General features: G+C 56.7%; 4 protein-coding genes across 4 annotated transcripts; 2 read left to right on the forward strand and 2 right to left on the reverse strand.

Moving 5' to 3' along the window:
• Positions 1 to 936: 936 nt before the first annotated feature.
• On the forward strand, positions 937 to 2,315 carry TGME49_311830 (hypothetical protein). The gene is made up of 3 exons (XM_002364374.2): positions 937 to 1,287; positions 1,728 to 1,787; positions 2,062 to 2,315. The coding sequence occupies exons 1-3, from the start codon at positions 1,147 to 1,149 to the stop codon at positions 2,296 to 2,298; spliced, it is 438 nt and encodes a 145-aa protein (XP_002364415.1). The 5' UTR covers positions 937 to 1,146; the 3' UTR covers positions 2,299 to 2,315.
• TGME49_311840 (hypothetical protein) lies at positions 2,168 to 5,059 on the reverse strand. The gene is made up of 3 exons (XM_018782692.1): positions 4,266 to 5,059; positions 3,522 to 3,865; positions 2,168 to 3,290 (listed from the first exon to the last, which is right to left on the reverse strand). The coding sequence occupies exons 1-3, from the start codon at positions 4,401 to 4,403 to the stop codon at positions 3,071 to 3,073; spliced, it is 702 nt and encodes a 233-aa protein (XP_018635501.1). The 5' UTR covers positions 4,404 to 5,059; the 3' UTR covers positions 2,168 to 3,070.
• A 2,414-nt stretch (positions 5,060 to 7,473) lies between these two features.
• Positions 7,474 to 9,805, reverse strand: TGME49_311850 (hypothetical protein; the record flags this gene model as incomplete). The annotated part of the gene is made up of 2 exons (XM_002364377.1): positions 7,474 to 7,570; positions 9,594 to 9,805. 2 exons carry the CDS (start codon positions 9,803 to 9,805, stop codon positions 7,474 to 7,476), a joined length of 309 nt encoding a protein of 102 aa, XP_002364418.1.
• Positions 9,775 to 20,615, forward strand: TGME49_311860 (hypothetical protein; the record flags this gene model as incomplete). Its single annotated transcript, XM_002364376.1, has 2 exons — positions 9,775 to 18,917; positions 19,688 to 20,615. 2 exons carry the CDS (start codon positions 9,775 to 9,777, stop codon positions 20,184 to 20,186), a joined length of 9,642 nt encoding a protein of 3,213 aa, XP_002364417.1. The 3' UTR covers positions 20,187 to 20,615.
• Positions 20,616 to 21,715: the final 1,100 nt, after the last annotated feature.

Raw genomic sequence — 21,715 nt, forward strand, 5'->3', positions numbered from 1 at the left:
CGATGAAGTCATAGTCTCGTTCGCGGCAGAAAAGACGCCGGGAAAGATAAGGAAAGTGACACATCCACGTTTCGGCTGGAGAACGGGACAGCCGAAGGTTGAACCCATGTTGAAGCAGAGAGAAAGCCTGTTGAAAGGCACTGGCCTAAACTTGGAGATTGTGGAAGAAATAGATAAATGTTTCACAAGGGAAGCCTGCAACGAGTGACCCCGCCATGTGAGAGGACAACAGGGCCGACGTACGTCAGAAGAAAGCTGTAGATGCAAAGGCATCGAGGTAATCGGAACACTAAATACGGGAATGCGGCCGACTGTGTCAACTGATGGCGATCCAATATGCATGCATTCTTCCTTCTGTTGTACTGCAGCCCCGATACATGCACCACGGTAGACCTATTGTGAACCACAGCGTATCTGCATAAGCTTCTGTTTTCCTTCTTTACAACGTTCGTATGCTATAACAAATGTTCCACAGAAAGTCTGCTTCTCTCCCTCGTTATCAGAGCTGACGCATGTGTTTCATCCACAGTGTAGTAGGTAGAGGGAGCGAAATTTGCTATGATGCGTGTGGGATCATGAACTGTTCGATAATATATTTATGTGTCGGAGAAGCCTTGCACGGACACTGACATTCCACTGCGTGTTTCAAGCTGTCGGACACGAATTGAGCGAACGGGCCTTGAAGTTGAGGCGATTCCACCCCAGCCATTGAGTCCTACCTTGTTGTGCGCCTACTTGCTTAAAGCATCGAAATATCATTCCATAATTCAGCCTTGTCTTGTCCTGGCATGCAGAACACGCTCCGCACGCGGTATGCTGATTTGCATGTGTGGCAGCGAAAGAGAGCATGCATGCAATTTTTTTTCTCGTATTTCCCGCATGCTACATGTCGTTCACCAGCAAACCTCACAACGAGCTACACTGTAACAACTACACAGCCGCCGGACTTAGTGGTGTTTGTTTTGTTTTGCACCACAAACGTCGGTTTTCCCGTCATTTTTATGGTGGTGTGAAATCTTCCTGAAGGCACTACTCTGTCCGCCAGTAGCTGTTCGAAAAGGGGCCCCACAGTGCGGCGTGCAGAACGGCGATAAAGTTAGGTACCTTGTTGATCGTCATACAGGTGAAAGACAGAAGAACCACAAAATGGGGAAGGTAAAGAAGCAACGTAAGAACAGAAGAAGCCGGGCGGCTCCGTATGAGGTTGACGAGTCCATGATGGGAGAGGCTGAAGCCCCGAACCAGGCAATCGACGACTCAGAGCTGGCTAATCAGCCAAACAACGGAGTAAGAGCATCGATCGAAATCTGCACGCTTTCCACAGTACTTCATTTTTGTGGCTGCCATTGCACTATTACGTGACATTTTTGACAACTATGTTTCAGAAGTGCTCGGTTGAGCCAAGTGTACGGGACAAGCCCTCTAAAACTGTGGCCACCGCGTTTTCGAGATTCTGAAACATACCGAAACATCTAGAAACTGTCTCGTAGGTAATCTTCCTGTCCTGGGAATGACTTCCCGCCTCAAGCGAAGATGCCCTCTTCTTTATGGACCAAAGTTCTTTGTGAGCCGTGCTATAGAAGAAATTTTCTATTTCGTGCTTTAGACAAGTGAATTCAGGCGCCAGCATCTTCCAAAGATGGCTGGACCCTACAGACCTCCATGGACGCCCACGAAATGCAAACCTTCTTCTGACTACGCGTTGCATGCGCGGGTTTCTGTTTTAGGTGGCCGGTGCAAACGAAAATGCAGAAGAACCTGCGACAGGAGGACGGCAGATCCATAAGGTAGGCTGGCTATCCTTTCTGCTACATGTACCTAAATTACTGATGGAACCATGGTGCGCCAATGGACATTTGAAAAAGTCATTTTCAAGCTAAACAGCTGGTTACATGTTTGTTTCTAAAAGAGGAGGCAGTTACCGTGTGATCGCTTCAGGCAGGCACCGACTTCTAGAGGCGACCACACGCGCTAGAATCAACAATGCTTATGTGTAGGTCGCAGTCGAGTCGTTCCTAGCCGTCTTACTCAAAAAACACCGGTTTTCAACTTTGCTTTCAGAGACAAGCAGCGGAGTGGAGGAAAATGAAGAGCGAAGTCGCCCAGCTTAAGAAGCAGAGGCAGAAGTTGCGGAAGAAAGTTGTTGCCGAACGAGAGGAGCGCAAGAAGCTTGGGAAACTTATTAAAGAGAAAATTTCGTCAATGCGGAAGCGTCATGATGCAGAGCTGCAGGCGCTTGGCCTTGGAAAATCGCTCCACAGCGTTGACCCAGAAGAGACCATGGCTGTTGATGACTAACTGGTAACTGTATGGAAAACTACTGAACGCCTGATAATTATTTCTGAAAATCAAAATTATGTTTTCCATGTTGTGCTTGCTGATGGAATCACACACTGGGTCGTGGCGACCGGCGGCTGTGACAAGCACGAGCTCTGGCAGATTTCACAGAGGCCACCGCCTCCTTACAGCTTGCTCTCAACACCCCAGTTGTCGCTTTCCTGGTCACAGGCAACATGCTAGCCAGTGACAGCACTGCGTAGGACACTTAATGGACCTGCTCGATGCCTAGAGTATCCCGGGAAGAGGATCTGACCACACAGCTTGTCTGCTGCTTTGGATCGCCACGAGACGGCGCGCGCAAGCGGGCACAGTTTAGCTATCTCCTCCAACAGGGCCGTGATGCACGCATCTTGTTCTCGGAGGCTCCGCACTGTTGTGAGTGGACCGCCTAAGTCATGAAACGCCAGCAGCGTTCCTCATCGCGCGTCAGCAAGCGAACGAATTGCTCGCCCACATGGAGTACACGCGGGTGTGACAACAATATTTGTCAACTATTCATGAAAATCCCAACAATGACATGCAGCAGTGGGGCGGATTGTGAACCATCGCGTTGTAATACACCACTGTTACAATCACACACTGAGTCCCTGCGTGAAGCATCCGACCATAAGCAGCATGCGCGGCCTTCAATATCACTGTGTCCTGTTGATGTCTATCAAAAAGAAACGTCAAAAAACATTCGCAAAGGGGACGCATCCTACCTTGTGATGAACGGGAACATGGACGGAAATCAGTCAGCAGGAAGCAATTTGAGAACGAGATGCGGTAGCACCACGCAATGGATGAAAGTGACAACAAAATAATGGGGCCCAGAAAGTGCATTGTAGGAGGCATAACAATAGTCCCAATCTTCCCCACCGTCCAAGTGACCTGAACAAAGCTGGGCGGCCCGCCACACGTGAGATGTCCAGGAAAACAGCAGGATCCCGAAGAGTAGCATTCCGATGAGCCTGACAGAGGACCATAATACGCATATGAAGAGGGCTTCGTGTACAGTTAAGCACTGTTCGAAGGGAATGACCACCCTCGTCAGTCTACGTGGCAGGGATGTTGCCTGATCAACAAGTGATTGCTGTGATACCACACGAGTTCTCTGTTGCCGTGCACGATGGGCGAAAATATGCTGAAGAGGTTGCCAGAAACGCACGCGTTGTTCTGCTGATTACTAGCGGTGCGCTTACCTGTGTAATCTGACAAGACGCCACGTTCTCGTAGCAAACCTATCAACGTCATGGGTCTGAGCATTCACTTGACCCTTTGCCGCTGAAACGGACAAGCTAGTTGCTTCTCTCATCAGAAGAGCACCGATTAAAAGGATGAAGTTTGCAATGCATTCGATTTCGATTGCAGCGTCCCAACTTGAGTGAACATCGTCACCCAAAGCGCCATCGGCAATGGCCAACTCCTGCCGCAGGGAAGGACTGCACAGAGGATGCCGACTGTAGTCGGCAGAAGAATTCACTGCATTCATCGTGGGCCAGAGAGGAGCCGGCGGCGCAACCCCTGAGGACGACGAGCAGCAGACCTAAGTGTAGTAGGAGACGGACTCAAAAAAAACCCATTCAGTGCTTTGACACTTGCAAGGAAGTTTGCGGGGATTAACACAGGAGTTTTGAAAAACGATCGACAGTTTGGCATGTTTGCACTATAACATCAAGCTGCGTTAAGCTGAAGAATCTGGATGTATTGATCCTGGACAGCTTCGTGATGTTCACTAACTCGTAACATAGAGATCTAACTCGCGAACCGTTGGCATAGGTTGAAAAAATTGTCTCCAGGAGACCAGGCAGACACACCACTCTGCAGATTCTTTGGAATATAAATTATCAAATTCATGGATGTGTTGGTCCCTAGGCGATTGCGGTTTGATCATTTACCATTTCTCCCCTGCCCGCGGTGGATGCTCTTGGGCGCGAGGCACATACCGGTAAGACGAAATTGATCAGCGAGTATAACCCGAAGAGAGAAAGAAGTGAGTCCATAAGGTGCAGAAAAGTATAACCGCACCGCATCATGACCTCCAGCTGTTCGCGGGGCATTCGAAGAGCGGTTGTCCCCACCATGGCGCCTCCTGAAAGCTTTAGAACACGTGGTTAGTTCTTGCGAGTTTTTTCTGACATAAATATACTACGACTGGAGCGCAACGACAGCAGATGCTGTTGAAGGGAACCCATGGAAAACAAACTCGGGTAAGAGATCTCGGTAGCATTCATTAGACAGCTGCAGTTGGCTTGGAACTCTCGGGGAAATCCCGAGTCGTTCTTAAACGCACCGCCCAACATACGTCTTGCAAGGGATTGGGGGAATGCGGAGGTCGGCGACGAGGCTCCGAATCCATGTCACGCAAACTAAAGAAGAATGCGCCCGCGCTGCTGTTTCCGCGATCGTTGAAATGATGACTCTGACATCGTCACCACGAGCGCTACAGGTTATGATGAACAACACACTGCGTCTCGCCCAGAAGCAGTGTTTAAAACGACGTGAGCCCGTATCCGTAAATTAGGTATGCTCAGACGGAAAAGGTAGCGTGTGTTGTTCATGCAATATCAGCAGCATCTCTTTTCGGCAAGAAAAGAAGGGCTTGATGCACGTTTCTGGCATTTTCACACCGTTGGTGTTGACGCGCGTCGCAATGGCTCTATGGCCCTGCCAACTAGCGGAATGACTACTGTACTCGGGTGATGACGGCGTCTTGACAAAAGAAATAACTGAACCTGTGGTGATCATTTGTCAACTCAAATGCCGTTTCAGTGTTAATGTATTGGCTTCCGTACGATGCCACCTTGAACCAAATACTGCTCCCATCCAGCTTGGCGTAATGTCTTTCAGCCACCTGCCAGAGCTAGTCGACTTGGCAAAGCTTAGTGCCTTCCCTAGTACCGCCCTGTTCCAGCTAAACATGATATCCAAAGACACCATCCTTTTCAGTATGCGTAGTGCGTGTCTATCGCGCCATATATACGGAGATAAGGCATGTGCCCGAATTCATTCTGAGAAATGTTCAGACGGTGCGACTGAGAGTTCTGACGCCGCCCAGGCCCCGTATGACCGTATATTTGCAGTGTTTCCTAACGTTCCACATTCCACTATGGACTCCTCCCTGTGGTGCACCAGTTATGTGATGAAAAAAAAAGAAGTTGCAATAGCACGTAGAACTGATATATAATGCACACCATTTCAATCTCAGGAAACAGGAGGGATCGCCCAATAGCTTCTGGACTCTTGAGCACTCGACTCGTCTAAGTGCCACAACTCGCACCACCTTCAGCTCGTACAATCATAATGGTGAGCGACCTCTTGAGCCATCGCATGGACGAAAAGTGACCGACGTTGACTGATGCGCCTTGTTTCGTGGCGCGTCCTCTCGACCAAATGCCAGTGACTCTCTGATGGTTGACAGCTACGCGTGTAACACGAGGGCACAAAGCATAATGGCAGAAACCTAGCTGGGCATCCTACGCCACACTGTGTGCTTGTATCCTTGCTTGTGTGAGCGATGAAAGGGGCAATAGCTGGACGATTTGCCTGTTCTACTTGCTTCTACGAAACAACTGCTTGAAAATCTCTATCCGAAATTCATTGCAATTTCTGTCACACTCGATAAGCATCCTTTTGCTTCCTGATATGTGCCATATGAGGACAACTGAACAAATCCTAGTCAGAGGGCCCCCCGTCAGAAAGCCTTAAATGTTTGAAGGATTGCCAACTGCATCTGAGAAGACGTTGACCTATCCGAAGCAGAGAAAGGCGTGTTCAAACAGCCCTCTAGAGAGATCTCCTCTGGTGAGGAGGTCCTGTGGTAATTCTGGCAGCGGTGAATGCGTGCAATCCAAAGCTAAGGCTAGGTCAGCTCCTTCATATCACAGGTACCCATTTACATTGTGCCTGAATGGTTCTTTCTGGCATATTGCGCGGCGTCGGGAGTAATTTCATCCAAAGCTCGTGGTTTGCTAGTGTTTATGTCATCAGCATATCAACGGTCCTCGAGAGACGAATTCTTTACGTGCTGAGCAAACATGCTTCCGTCAGATTTGGGTAGTCGCCAAACGACTGCGGGGAAGGTATGAGTTAGAATGTGCCCGGGACACACTAACGGGTGGCACTGCCTAGTCGTTCGCAGCCTGCCGCTTCGTGAATCCTTTTTACCGGCCACTCACACCCTGGCGACATTCTTGCAACTCCTTTCGATGTGGGACATCCGGTGTTCTAGGAAAGTTGCCCATCACCGCTATTTGCCGCGGAGCGTGGTACGCTGTGAAAGGTGAGGAAGGCGTTTCAGCGGACTCTCAGTAGCCTGGTGCTCCTGACGACCTCGCTGTCCGACAATGACAATACGTATTCCTATTGCTGGACCATTCTGGACTTCTACTCACTCGCAGCAAAACTGTCCAGCTGCAAGGGACATCGGCGATGACTGGGCAACCTCATCCTGCATTAAGGAGGCAACCATCCTTAAAGAACGCTCTCTGGTTACTGGCGCGAACAAAACCGGCGAGCTCCAGCTGGACTGCGGGTCATCAAAGAAGGGTGGATGGGAAGGATTACCGAACTTGTCGTCTGCTGGGGAAAAACACTAGAGTTGAGAGAGCGCAGGAAATACTTTACAGACTCCGACGAGCCACCGTTTTAATAGAGTCGGGCTTCTCGGCAGTTCTACGACCGCCTTGTAGAATGGCGGAACATCGGACCATGGTGCTTACTATACTAGCATCTGCGCAGCGCTTTACTCGCGGTTAAAACCAGCGCTAACAGTACACCATACATACAGAACGTCAGATATGGCGGCGCCTGCAAGTATGACAAGAGACCGGTTCAGAGGGACAAGCTGCAACGGACCGACAAGTAGTGGTGGACTGAAGTGATGATAACGAGTATCGGCGACAGCCCCTACTACAGTGTTGTCCTCAGAAACAAGTAGCTTTAACGACCATGGGATGATCGTAGGAGTCGATTAAAGAGTCCGTTAACTCTCTTTGAGGGAACCGACGCTCAAGTTGTTGGGGAAACACACAAGACACCTACTTCTGTATCAATGTTGCAGCAGCTGTGGCACACAGAGGGCACGTGGACTGCTAAACGAGTCGGACAGGCGGGTTATACGACACTACAGGTCCCCAAGCGTGTTTGGCTTTCTCACGCTTTCTCGTAAAATTCTTTCAAAGATACCACTTTCCACTTTCTTCCTCGGCAACCTTGCACGCGAGGAAGAGCTGGAGTTATGTCAAAAGATCTACGCAGTCAAGCAGCCCACACGGTTAAAACCCTGCTTTTACGGAGAGGGCCCCTCGCGTTTTTGAGCCCCTCAGCGGGGAGTGTCCCATCGTTTCCTCCTTGCTCGCTCTGAACTTTTTCTACTTTCCCTTTTCTTCCCTCGTTGAACAGGAAACGGACTTCTTTCCTCAAGTGGGCATGTACACTCTGCGTGGGATTCCGAGTCTCGCCGCAAAATCAGCGTGTCTGCTTTTCTCGCCAGTGGCGCATTGCGAGAGTTGGTACCCCCCCTCCCCCTGGTTTCCTTCTCAGGCTTTTCAGCGGAGTTTTCGACAAAAACCCCGACGGCGTCCCGTCAGCTTTGGAAAGCTCTCTGGTTTTCCTGCACTGCCTGGTGGATTTGTCTGTAGCCTTGCTGTGTTCTTTGTGTCTGAGTTTCCGTTTTTTCTGGAACCCCTCTCGTTGCCTTGTAGGGGGCGCCACGCGCAGCACATGCCCGTTTTTCTCTCAAATTCACGGTTGCTCGACCGTCCGTATCCTACCACCCCTGGTGGCTTTTTCCTTTCTGCGTCTCGTCGACGACTTCTTTTTTTTCCACGCAAAACTAGTGACTCGCTGGTCATTTCCGCTGGTTTTCAAGACTCGCGATTGCAGGTCCCGCTGTTCCCAAGGGAAGGTTTCTAATGACTCTCCATTGCCGGCGTTCACATGCATCAGTCCTTTACCGGGTTTCGGAATCGCTTGCTCCGTGTTTTTCACCAAACAATTCTGTTTCCTCCACCGTAACGTAAAACTCCATCACACAGTCTGCTCTCTCGGCGGCGCTGCCCCTGTTTCTCCGGTCGCTGTTAATAACCGTGTATTATTCGCGAAGGCGCTGAAAACGTCCGTCACATCTTTTGTCACCTTTTCCCGTTTCCGCAAGTCGCTAGTTTGCATCCGTTCCCGTTGTTTTTCCTCAGCTTCGTCCGCAGACTTCTTCCCCCGCCAACAACCGAGACAGATTTTTTCCCTTTCAGATCACCCCAACTCGCGAAAAAATCGGGACGGGGATCTGGGTTTCGTTTTATCAAACTGCAACTTCCGCAAGAGGTAAATTCGCCTCTGCGGGATTCTCCCATGACCATCGCGGAGACTACAACTCGCCTAAAGAAACACGTCAAGGGCCACCCTGGAAAGCATCCTTGATTCACCAAAGGAGAGTAGCCAACTAGAGGGAATTCTGGCGGCGTGCACACAGAAGAGAACGCGGAGGGAACGACAGGCGCGAGGTCGCAGAGAAAGAAGAAGTTTTGGACCTTGAGAGAGTTTGAGGGGAAAAAAACGCTAAAGTGACGGGAGTTCTTCCTCTCGAGAACTCACTGGTTTCCTCCATTCTCTGCTTTTCCTACTTGTGGTGTCCGCTGCGTTCTTGAGACAGGAGCGATTTCATTTTCCTCCTTCTCTCGGTGGGTAAAAGAAGCGTTTCTCACACGTTGGCTGCGCCTTCCGGTTGGTACGGAGAGTTGGCCATTTCCTCAGGTCTGCAAGAACTCGGCAGGCCTGTTTCCTGCCCACCGCCAGTGCCGGGTTGCTTTCTTTGAAGATCTGCTTTTCCTGACGTTGTTGCCAACGCGAGGAAGGGAGAAAAGGAGGACACAGACACACACTCGTCCTCGCAGGAGAGTGCCACAAAGTGCGTGCGTCGCGCGCCACGGAGTCTCGCCGCGCCTTGTGCTGGCAGCGATGGCGGGGCCCTTGGCCGTGTTGCTTTTTTCTTTTCGTCGTTCTTGTTTTTTCTCTCTTTCTTCCTGTCTTTCTCAGCCACACGTTGCCTTTTCCCGGAGACGCCGTCTCTTCACTCGATGGTAGGACGCGTATTCTACCTCCCAGACTATCTTCCCGTCTCTCTCTGCCTCTCTCGTCCCCGCTGTCGGCGCTGTGCTCTCCAGCTCTCGCCAAGCCCGGTCCGGAAACGGGTTTCGAAAAACACGATCTCCAGAATATTCCTCTCAACACAGAGAGGAGAAGAACCGCGCGCCATTTTGCTGAGTCGTGCACACCGGTAGCGCCGCCTCGCGTGGGTTGCGTCGGCGCATGCTCCGAGTGTATGTACAGCTTGCGTCGTTTTGAGGCTCACTGCGCGAGACAGGGGAGAGCACTTCTTCGTTCGCCTTCCTCTGCTGCCTTTGCCGCAAATTCGCTGATTCGCCAACAGAGAGAGAGAGGTTTGGTCAGCGCCTGATGTCGCGTCCGACGGCGTGGCCTCGATCATCTTTCCCGCTCGGCGCGTACTGCCCTGCTACCCGATGCGTCCAGAACCTCGCGGACAGTCGCCGCACCGCGGCGACCGCGTCCGTCTACGCTGAGGCATGCAGCCGGGCGCTCCAGGCTGTGATGTGGAAGGTTGTGGCCGTCGACCTTTCTTGTCGGCCTTCTCGTGCAGATGGTGAGTCGGTGGGGGGTGCGGTGGCCGTGCGTCGCGAACACGGCGAGAAAGACCCAGACAGCGACCTGCGAGCTTCGGACACGAAGGCGGAGACAACTCGCTCGGGGTATCCGGAGCCCACGGGACTCGCCGGGAATGCCGCCGCGGCGCCGGGAGATACTTTGGAGACGCAGAGAGTGACAAAGGCGTGGGGGGAGACGAACACGCAAGAGGAGAGTTGTTGCGGATCGAGTCCTTCGAGCGAAGTAGGCCATGCGGAATGCGAAGAAGCAGAGGAAGAGCCAAGATCGCTGAGGGAAGGGCGAACTGCTGACGGGGGCTTTGGGTCATCTATGAAAGGCAGCTGTATTCAGGGCGGCGAAGCATGCGTGAAGTTTGAAAATCCATACAGGGCGTCGACAGGGACAGATGCACAAAGGACGCAACCGTTTCTTGCTCCAGGTGTCTATACAGCTGGCGAGCCGTGGTTGTCGCTAGGGAACCCACAGCAGCTTCTCGTGCCTACAGGTAGTTTGGGAGAACTGCGGAGGATTCTGTTCTGTCCCGCGAAACACGAGTCTTGCGCAGCTTGCAGTAGCGGAAGCGTTTTTGAGGCGATCCAGCAAAGCCCAGAGGACGCCTCCGCGACGCCTGAACCTCCCCTCGACGTCGCTGGCTCTGCGTGCTCTGCGGCTCACGTAGAGGCGACCCACGGGGTTCGCGCGGGCGAGAAAGAAACGGGGAAGCAGCTCTTTGTTCCCGGCGATGAGAAGGAGTGGCCGAAGCTGACGAGCTCGGAACGCGCCTCACGGCAAACGGACGCATGCCGCGGCAATGCCGATACAGCAGACGCCTTCCAGGTGTTGGAGGCCAGTGTGGCGAAGCTGCGGCAGTGCGGCATTCCCTCTCAGCTTCTCCTTCTTCGTTTCCACCCTCGTATGCGACCTCGAAAGCCGCGGGAGGCGCCTGCAACTGCTTCTGAGGAGAGTCGAGCCGAGGGTTCGCCCCTTTCCAGGGAGTCCCCGGAGTCCGGGTGTTTGACGAGAGGCGATGTAGGGGGTTGTATGGAGTCAGAGACCTCGCGAGCCGACGAAGGGGAACAGGACAAGCAGGCCTCTCTGTGCGTCTCTTCACCTGCGAGTAAGGAGGAGGGTAGAGACTCTGCAGAGACAACGCCATTGTGGCTCACACTCGACGAGCTTCTGCTGGGAACCGAGGCGGCGGTCCCAGAAGGCGAGAAGGTGGGGACGGAGAGAGAGGGAGAAGAGTCGGAGCGCGAAAGAGGGAGACGCGTCCTCGTTTCGTTGCTCGGACAACGCGCAGGCACCGCCGACGGCCCAGAGCGTGTAGTCACCTTCTCAGTGGATCGCGCGATGTCTCGGCAGTTCCTCAGCCTCCAGAAGAGTCAACGGAGAGCCGAGGCAAAGAAGGTTTCGTATTGGTGCGCGTGCGAGGCGGATCGGTGGCTCGCCCTGAGTGCATGCGGGACGGCCTTCGCGAGGGTCTCCTGGCAGGCCACGCGCCGCCCGCGGGCCGGCGAGGAAACGGGAGACAGGGAGGGGACAAGGACCCCTGAGAACTCGCGCTGTTGGGAAGCAGAGAACCTGCTTGTGAAGGAAGTTGTCTTGTGCGTCGCCCTCGTTCGGATTGTGGACTGGAAAATCGCGCCTTTCCCTCTCTTTTCTGCCGGGTGGCCGCTGCTCCCCAAGTCGAGTGACGCACAGAACCGCGATGAATGCGGCGACCTTCTGACGGAAATGGACAGAGCGGCACCCAGGATGCAACACAACCTAGGGGTGAAGACAGCCCAGGACGCACCGGGAACGCTCCCGGTGCCCTGGGTGCCCGTCCGGGTCGAGGAGGTCGACTCGGAGAGCGGGGTAGCTGCGTCTCGCGGAGAATCTCTCAAGTCTGAGACAGAAGGCCACGAGACGCTGCCGAGCAAGTGTCCGACGGCAAATCCGCTTGAATCTGTGAGCGACAAGTTGCCGGGGACTGCCGATTTCCGAGGTTGTCCCAATGTCAATTTGTTTCTAGGGGCGGCGGTCTTCCCCATCTTCTCATTGGCGAAGGCGGGAGACGCGTCCGACGGTCCCTGCGACCCCCTTTCTGTCATCTTGCTGTCGTCCCCAGAGAGAGTCGCTCAGATCAAGACAAATGAGATGGAGGAGCCTCTCGAAGCTGGCAAAGATCCCGCGGCTCCCACGTCTCCTTCTCCCCTGGAAAGCAAAGGCGGAGAGCTCAAGACTTCGAATGGAGCACCCTGGGGTGTTGTCTGTGTCGAATCTCTGCATGCACACGCTGACTCAGGAACTGCAGACGGAGGCAAGAGAGACTGTTGCCGAGGTCCGCGACCCCCATCGGCGGAAACCGGAGGGTGGTCGCTCCCTTCAGGTGTGTCGGCGTCACTTCCAGAAGCGGACCACAGCGCCGTAGAGAAGCGGGGAACTAGCTCGGCAGCGGAAGGCGACTCCAGTAGGGAGCCGGGAGCAGAAGCGAGCTCGAGTTTCCAGCACGTGGAGACAGAGCAGCCGGCGCGATCGTCGACGGACGAAGCAAGTGATAAAGGACTAGACGGCGAGCCTCTCTGTGCTTCGTTGGTGGATTCGGATATTCCTGGCGACCAGGAAGAAGACAGAGCGACATGTGAGGCGACAGTGGAGGCGAGCGGAGAGACACTGACGGGATTTGGCGAGGCGAAGAGAGATGATGTAGCCGAGCAAACAGGCGCATTTGACGTGACAACGGAAAGAGAGACAGTCCTGTGTGTCTCGCCTCATGGGCACCGGAACGACGCGCTTCGACCTCCTTCTTCTTCTTCTTCTTCTTCTAACAAGTCTGCTTTCCAGCCACCAGATGGTGCGCCGGCGCCGCTGGGCGTCCCTAGTCCGTTTCCTGGTCTGGCGCGCGTCTTCGTTCCCTCTTTGTTGTCTCCTGCCTCTGTTTCTACGGTGCCTTCTTCGGGGTTGACCACGGCCTTTTCCCCCTCGGGCGCTGTGCCGCACATCGTCTCCGGTCATGCAGGTGAGGCCGAGCGCGTCCTGGCGCCTGTCGGCCACGGGCTCGCGACCGGGACAGAGGGATGGGTGCGCGAGGAGCCCCGAGGAAGCGAGTCTCAACTCGATTCCAGAAGAGAAACTTCCCAGAACGCGAGTGAGGGCGTGTTTTCCGAGGAAGCCTCCGACGAGAAGCGTAGGCGGAGGAAGAAGCAGAACAAGAAAGAGGACCCCGGAGCGCGGAAAAGCAAGGCGCTACGGGGCAGAGAGAGCGTGACCGACCAGAGGACGGCAGCAGACGCGAGTGCCGAGCCTGGAGATCCTGAGAGAGAGTCCGAGCCGGTCGACGGGAGGGACCGACGAATATCACAGGCGGGCGTGGAAGCCGACCCCCAGCGAGAGGAGGCGCAAGGAGCGCATGCAGGTGAAGGAAAGAGCGGGAGGACCGATGACTGCGCACTTTCTTCCTCGTTGCCAGGACAGCCCCGGGAACAGGGACCCGGACAGGGAGGCGACGAGCGGGGCGGCGACGCCAGTGTCAGAACGCAAGAAAGAGAGACGCTTCAGTCTGTGCGCAGAGGTGACGACAGTCACTCCGAGTCGAGCGGAGTCGAGTCGCCGACCCCCCAGTTCAATCTCCAGCCTTATCCGTGCACACTCGGCCGAGACAGCCCGGTCGTCCCCGTGGCGGCACTGCGGCAGCGAGGCTCCCTGTGCGTGTACCCGCCCCCTGTCGTCGTGGGAGGTAGCGAGAGCGAAGAAGAGGACTTCCATTTTCAACAAATGTACTCGACATGGCAGCGACAGCAGCTCTACTGGCACCAAGTCTTTCTGCAGCGGGTTCAGGGAGAACAGTACCACATGCACCTGCGCCGGGCCTCTCAAATTCAGTACGCGGCATGGTGGGGGCGGTTCTACCAGCACTTGCAGAGCAACCTACCCCCCTCGCGCCCAGGCTCCTTCTTCCCTCTCTCTGCGAAGGAACACATGGTGCCCCGCGACGAGGCTGAGGGCGGCGAGCGCCCGAACTGTGGCGCAAAAGAGACTTCGACGGACGAAGCCGTGCGAGCGTGTCAACCTTCAAACGGCGTGACCAGAAACCCCCTTTTGGGCTACACTCCACCTTCGCCGCTGCCGCCGGAATGCGGCCTTTCCTGGAATGCGCCGAATCAGGTCCCTCTCTCCACGCCGACCTGGCAACCGCAGCTCCTCCAGGACGAGCCACGCGGGCGCGGATCCGCCGACGGGTCTCGTATCCCCGCGGACCCTGGTCCCTGTCCCTCTGGGGATGAGGACAAAGACCCGAAACCCGCCGACGGAGACAGCGCACACGCAGCAGGTGCAGGGGGCTCAGGGTCCGAGGAGGAGCAGCGTGAGGACGCATGCAGCAGCAGAGAGGCGAGCCGGCAGGAGGGCGACGCCCGAGACCAAGACGAACGGAGGGACCCGACTCCGAGGGAAGGGACGGAGGCGGCGAGATCGAGGATCCAGATTGAGGACGCACCGGTGAGTGGTCAGAGCGAAGAAAGTGGAGGTCAGGAATGGATTGAGGGCTCTTCAGGCTCGAAACGAGGCGAACGCGGTGAACGGGACGCGAATCAGAGTCGCCTAGAGACACCCCCGGAGGGGGTGCCGTCGTTGCCTTCAGCTTCGCTGTCGCTTCTCTCATCCGAGCAGCCTGTCTCCCACGCCCTGTCTTCGGCGACCGCGACTGTGTCGGGGCCGTCAGCCCTCAACCCCGGCGGATTCTTCGCCGTGCCTTCACCCGTCAATCCCTTCGGGCCCGTGACCCCCGGCGCCCCCGCCGGTGGGCCTATGAGCCCTTTCTTTTGGAACGGGCTCATGCCCCACAACCCCGGGACTCTGCCGACTGATGCCGGCGTCTTCCACCGAAGCCCAGGCTCGGCGTTTCTCGCCGCCGCGCCATGGATGTATTACACCCTGCCCTACATGCGAAACGTCGGCGGGCTCGGGGCGGGCCCGCTCTTCTATCCCTATTCAGGCCCCACGCCTCCACAGGTGACTCCGGGGGCCGGAGACCCCACACAAAAAGGCCTCTCGACGCTCACCGGTGTGGGCCCGAACGTGCCAGGCCTGGTCACGCAGCCCCCGGCCGCGACGCCTGTGTTTCCCATTCATTCGTTTCTTCCTCAGACCTATCCACTGGCGGCTGCAGGGCATCTCGGGTTCCCAGGCATGCAGGGATTCTCGCCCTACTTCCCTGGACTCGTGCCCGGGCGGGGCTACCCGCAAGGGGCATCTGGAGCGCCCGAGGCTCACGCGGCCCTTGGTGGCGCGCCTGGAGGCGTAGGCGCCGCCCTACCGAGGCCCATAGTCACGTCACCCGCTCCGGGGCAGGTGCCTCCGCTCGCGCCCGCCGAGGGCGCCGCGGGCTTGGGCCAGGCCTCCTTTCGCCCCATGGTTCTGCGACCCCTGCCGTACCCCGGCGTTGTCGGGCCGACAACTCCGCAGACATGGGGGCCAGGGGGAGTCGGCGCCCCAGTCGCCCACCCGGCAGCCTTCGTGGGGTCTTCAGGGCTCCCGACTGCGGTCGGAGAGACCAGCATTGGGGCCCAAGCGTCTGCGCCGCGTTTGGGGACGGATGTGAGCTACGATCCAGGATCTTCATCCCCGCCGTCGCTGAGCGGCCCAGGGATCCCCAACAGTTTCCTGCAGCCCTTAGCACCCGTCGCGCTCCCAAGGGGCCTCGCACCGTCTGTGACTCCGGCGAGTCGGGACGAACGGCCGAACCATTTGCTCTTTCCAGTCGGGACCCAGGTCCCTGCCTATGCTCACCCCTCCGTGCCGGCGGTGCCTGTAGGCCTGCCTCTGTCTGGGGCCCCAGTTTACTCTGCAGCCACTCGTGCCCTCATGTGGGGCGTCGGCGTGTCTCCCCTAGGCGAGACATCGGGAGGCCCACCTGGTGCGGGAACCCCTCCGTTCACATCTCCCACGATGCTGGGTGAGGCTGCTTTTCGTGTCGGAGTCGCCGGAAGAGGCCTCGGCTTGCCTCCACCTCCGAGCTTGCCACCGGCCCCCAGACAGGAGCTGGGCTTTGGACTCGCGGGGCGGCGCGGAGACCCCCAGGACCTTGACGGAGGTGTGGGAACTGCTCGCGACCGTGCGCGTCGTCTCATTTCGTCTGCATCTTCCGGGCGACTGCGAGCGGCCGTGGAGCTGGAACGGAAAGCAAAGAGAGGCGACGAGCTAGGGAGGGTGGAGACGCTCTCAGAGAGAGGGGCGCCGCCCTCTCCAAGCGGCTCCCGCGTGGTAGACAGACACACGCGGGAGTCTCCGATGTTGCATGCAGAGGGTGGCATGGGGGCAACGCGGTGTGGTACGGACGATATGTTAGGCTGGGAGGTGAAAGGCAAGGCGCCGCGAGCGGGGAAACTCCAAGTCGAGGGGCAGAAAGCAACTTTGGAGACAGTGGGACGGGAAGTAGCCGAACCAGGTGCCGTCACAAGCCCTCGGGACGAATGCAAAGGGAGAGACGGGCGCCGTCGTGCGGGGACAGTGCATCTGGCGCCTTCAGAGGCTTCTCATCCCGAGAGCGACTGGGATGCCTCTCAGTCTGTCCGCAGCGCAGGTGCTGGCGAAGTAGAGGCACCGGCCCGCGGCAGGGCGTGGAGATTCGAAGCGTCGGGGTCTGTGGGGTCGCCGGCCTCTTTTGCATCCCCTGGTCGGGCGTGGGTGGAAGGGACAGAAGGGGAGACAGGGGAGTTGAAAGGCGAAGGCTTTTCGCCCTTCGCTCGGAGCCGCTCTTCCTCGTGTTCGCTTCCGTCTCGCGGCGCGCCGTCGGAGTCGTCTCGTTCTCGTCACTCTCCCAGCGGTGGGCCCTCTCTGTGCCCCGAGACGCCTGGTCCGGGGACTCTGGACATAGGGCGACATCCCGGCGAGCCTTCTCTGCCGCCGTCGAGGTGCTCCTGTCCCTCGTTCCCGCTGTTGCAGGCCTCTGACAGCGACACAAGCAAACGCGAGTTGTTCACGCCGACGGAGAGCCTCGTGGTTCCCGATCCGCTTTCGCGGGCTCCTGTGTCTCTGGCAGTGTCTCCTCGCCTGTCGCCTCGAATCGGAGGCAGACCCCACAGTGGCGACGACCGCCGGAGCTGTCCCTGTTCGGCGTGTCTCTCTTTGAATGCCGCTGGGCGCTCAAACTCGAGGACGAAGAGAAGAGAAGCGACGCACTGCCCCGAGGAAGATGGCCTCCAGCAACCTTCAGCTGGGGAGACACGCGCCAAAGACAGCCGACACCCAGATAGGCCCGGGAGCTCTGCGACCGGGTCGTCGCTCTCGCCCAGGCGACTTCAGAACGAGCCGCGGGCCTCCGGGGGCGGACCTGCAACGGCATCGCGACAGATGGAGACAGAGGATCGGTCAGAGTGGACTACTTGGTCGCCCCGAGAGAACGGCGAAAAGTCGCGCGCCCCGTGCTACCGGTGTCGATGCCCTGGTGGCGTTGGCGACGGAAGCATGGCACTTGAGGCTTGTAAGAAACGCGCGTCCGACGCCCCTTTCGCTGCTGTCTGTTCCTCAGAGTCTGCGGCGGGAAAAGGCCTGGGACCCCAAGCCCGGGTGAGTCGCGCGCGGCTCTCGCCCACCACGGCGCGTCTGCTGCGAAGAGGCAAGAGGGCAGATCTGAACCTGCGGGCCTTCCACGCTTGCTCGACTCCTGCGGCGAATGACTCGTCAGAAGAAGCGACCGACGACGAGCACTATGGCGAGAGCCGCGGACGATCGAGAGAGCTGGAGGCGGACAGACGGAGACGCGAGGTGTGGAGAGGTTCGCGGCCGAGCCCAGAGAGCGACGGGGATGCAACGAATGCCTCGAGAGGGCGCAGGGACGAACGGGAGCGGGCGAGGAGAAGCGCGAGCCGGCAAAGCGGAGACGAGGCTGGCAGCGAAAGCGCTGTGAAGACTGAAGGGGTCATGGATGGAAACGGACAGTCGTTCGACGAGAAGAGAACGGAGGCGAAGGCGTTCGAGGCTCAGGGGAACCAGGAGACCGAGCGCGTCTCCAGCGGCGACGAGGAGCACGGGGAGCGCATGTCCGATGGCGCAGGATTGGGACAGGAAAATGGAAGAGAAGAGGCGAATGGAGGTGAGAGAAACCGGCAGATGCACAAGGGCAACGGAGATGAGGGTTCAGAGTCTATGAGTTCCGGGTCTTCTCCGTGTTCCTCTCGCACCTCGAGTCCCGAACGAGACGCGAAAGAAGTGAGGTTTTCCCTCGACACTCTCTGGCAGTCTTTTGAAGACGCAAGCGTGTACGGCCTTGAGATTCCGTTTCTGGATGCAAATGACAATTTGTCCTTTGTCGTCTACATTCCGTATCTCTCTGCGTTGCATCTGTACCCGGCGTCGGGTGCCCTCGACGACCCCGTCCTCCCTGGCGCCCACGACCTTCCGCTGCCCACAGCGGCTCCGGAGCAGGAGATACCTGTCTCCTCGCTCGAGGGCGGCCGTGCGACGGCGAGTGCCGCTCAGGGCCTCTCCCCCTCCTCGCAGCCCCGGAACGGGCGTCCGAGTGCCCCCTCGAGCGCTGCAGGGCGCGCGGTCTGGTCGCCTGTCCTGAGTGCGGCGGGAGTGTCTCGGTCTTCAAGTGTCTCCGCGCGAGACGGGATCGAGAGCCTGGACAGGGCCGCAGGAAGGAGGCAGGAGGCGCAGGGGTCCGAAAGGCGCGGCAGCGCGAGCGACGACGCGAAGGAAGGTCCGCCGCCGCTTAGGATCCCTGTGGCAGCGCGACGAAGCCCGGCGCCGTGGACGCCGTCCACGAACTCTCTGGGCGTCGAGGCGTCTACAAAGAAACCCAGCTTCAAGTACATGGAGGTGCGTCTTCTGTACCAGCGGCGGCCGCTCTTCCAACAAATCGAGAGACTTCTCCAGGGCGAAGAAGTCATGCAGAGTCAACAGCTCAACCTTCTTGTCGCCCAGTGTGACGAACTCGACCAAGACCTCTCATGGTAAGTGGAAAGGTCCCGTCGCCGATTCGTCGAAGCAGCTCTTCGCATGTCGTGTCTTGCGACCGAGTTCGAGTGACCCTTCTGCTTGTACGCGCGACACTGGAACGGGGACGAGCCTGCGTTTCTTGGCTTACGCCGCTCTCTGCCGCGGAGACATGAGGGCAGAGGCGCGCTGTCTGTTGTGGATCGACATTGCTGTGTTTTGGATGTCTCTGCTTCCGATGCGTCTGCATGCGACGCCCGGTTCCGTGGCGCCGTCGTGAGGTGTTTCGGGATTCGCCTCGGCGACGCATCTCGCATTCAAGAAGATGGACTCCACTCTCGTGAATTGTTCTCCGCTTTCCTTTCTGCATTGTGCCTCGGGTTGATCTTCGTGACCTGCCTTTCTCGCGCTGTCGCTCTCTTCGCTTTTTTCTCTACCACTCGTCTTTCTGCCATCTGCATCGACCCCTTCATTCCCCTCCATGTGAGACCGAACCGTTTTCCTCCCTACTCCGCCTTCGCCCATTTCTGCGTCTCTCTTTTCTGTTGACTGTCCGACGTCGATTCGTGTTTTCGTTCTATACTTGGATACCCCTCATCTCTTGCATTCTGTTGATAATTGAATACGCCTTAACTCTTGTTTTCTTTCTTTGATTCTTGGTCGTCTGTTCGTTCTTGCTTTCTTCTGATTCTCTGTTGTCTATGCGTTCTTGTTCTCTTTGGATTTGACATCTCTTCTCTTGTTTTTCTGTGACCCTTGGATGTCCCGTTCTCTCTTCTGTATGCAGGTTGTGTGTTTACTGGCAAGCGGTTCAGCGCGATTTCCGGATGACGCCGGCGCCCTCTTACCTGGTGTACTATCGTCTGCGAGCGACGCGAGACCGCGCGACAGGCCTGGCGACTCTGCAGCGTTTTGCGACGATTCCTTCTCGGCTGGACCTTCCGTTTTACATTCACACAAGTCACCGGCCTCTCGCCTCTTCCTTCGCGGACGCAGGAGCCCCAGAAGGCTTTAGGAGAGACGCCGCGGCTGCAGATGGAGACAGAGGAGACACGTGGGCGCGGCGGAGGCGTCGGGGCGACCCTCGCCCCGCAGAGAGGGACTCTGGGTTGCGCGACGCGAGCGCCCGCGCAGCGGCGGAATTCGCAGAAAAAGTGGACAAGGAAATCGCGAAAGTGACGGACTGGCTGCGCGAACTGCGCCTAAATCACCCTGACTTCGAACACTTGAAGGCGCGGGGCATGGGAAGATCCACCACTCTGATGAGGCGACCAGGGGAGCTTTGAGCCTCTCCACTCGAAGGGCCGTGGTGGTCGAGCGACCTGGCGAGCTCCAGGCACCTAGCGCGCATGCGTCTTGTCTTCCTGTGTTGTGCGACGGCGCCAAAGAAAGGAGGGAGAGGAAGGAGCAAGGGACGCGAGAGGCATAACAGGAAGAAGATGCGGATCATATGTCACAGCACACGTCGAGAGGACCGGTGGGGGGCCAACCGTGGAAGCGAGGGGACTCGGGCAGAAGATCGAGGGATTGGAATTGGAGCGCAAAAGAGCGCCTCGCAGCGGTGGCTGAGACAGCCTGAATGTGGATCTAGAATGCAGGGGGATGGCGCTGTTCATGATAAAGGCGTTGCTAAAGACATCTCGAACTCAGTTTTCTCTCCCAGTTGTTTTGTATCGGTGCCTCGCACAATTGGACACAATAAGTTGTAAACATCCGTCGGTGGCCCAGACGTTGCAAGAAGAACGCAGGACGTCTGGGCAGAGGCATGCACAAATCACGCGCGAAAGACTCGCGCAGCCACCGCTCACGAACTGGAGACCCAGAGAGAGACGGAACGGGAGATACGGAGAGACAGAGATAGAAAAGGACATACGGACAGAGAGATAGAAAAGCAGATAGAGAGATAGAAACAACGATAGAGAGACACAGAAGGAAATAGAGAGTGACAGGAAAAGGGATAGGGAGCCAGAGCATCAGGAGGGAAGACAAGGAGACAGAGAGAAATAATGGGAGATAAGGAGACAGGTACAGAATGGGATATGTGATGCCAGAGATAACGAGAGAAAGGAATCTAGGTGCACTAAGAGACGGAGACAGAGAGACCCTGTGCATGCAGGAGATCGTTTTTGTCGAAATCGATAAAGGGGATGAAATCTGTCGAGCTTGATCGCTGTTGATCCCTATTCCCGTTGTTTCCACGCCACGTTTCCAGGCATTCCCAGTCCATTCCGTTCGCATGTTTGAAAGGTTCTTGGCACCAGAATTGGTGTTGGTTTTCCATTGCTTTTCTCTCTTTTTAAGAAACGGTACACCTGGGCCAAAACCCTCTCAGTCCTTGTGTCCCAGAAGCTACCGGTTTTCCTGGTAGCATCGGCGACGGCGAGAAACTTCTGTCGATGTGCCTTCGCTCGCGGCCTCCTCCGTCCAAACTGTCGTTCTTGGTGTTCTTTTCCTTGTCGTGTTCCCCCTCCTCTTGCGTCCATTGATGCTGCCCGTCATTTCTTTTTGCTGTTTTCTGCTTCGTCTCGCATAAGCCTGCACACGACTGCGATGTCCGTCTCTTTGTCTCTCTCTGTCGCTCACGTGTTATCTCTTTCTTGTGCTTGTTTTCTTCTTTCTCGCTTCTCGTTTGTCTCTCGGATTGTTTTTTGTCTCTTGCTTGTTGTCTGTCGCCTCCTTGTGCTCTCTGTCTTATGCTTATCCCTCTAGTGTAACTCAATCTTGTTCCCGCTGAAGGCTGAGACCTGCGGGTTGCTGCCTACAAGTGAGGGCGAGCGTTTGAATTCCGCGTAATTTTTCCTCTCCCTTTTTTCCA

The sequence above is a fragment of the Toxoplasma gondii genome, chromosome XI, assembly GCF_000006565.2.
Source record: "Toxoplasma gondii ME49 chromosome XI, whole genome shotgun sequence".
NCBI lineage: Eukaryota > Apicomplexa > Conoidasida > Eucoccidiorida > Sarcocystidae > Toxoplasma > Toxoplasma gondii.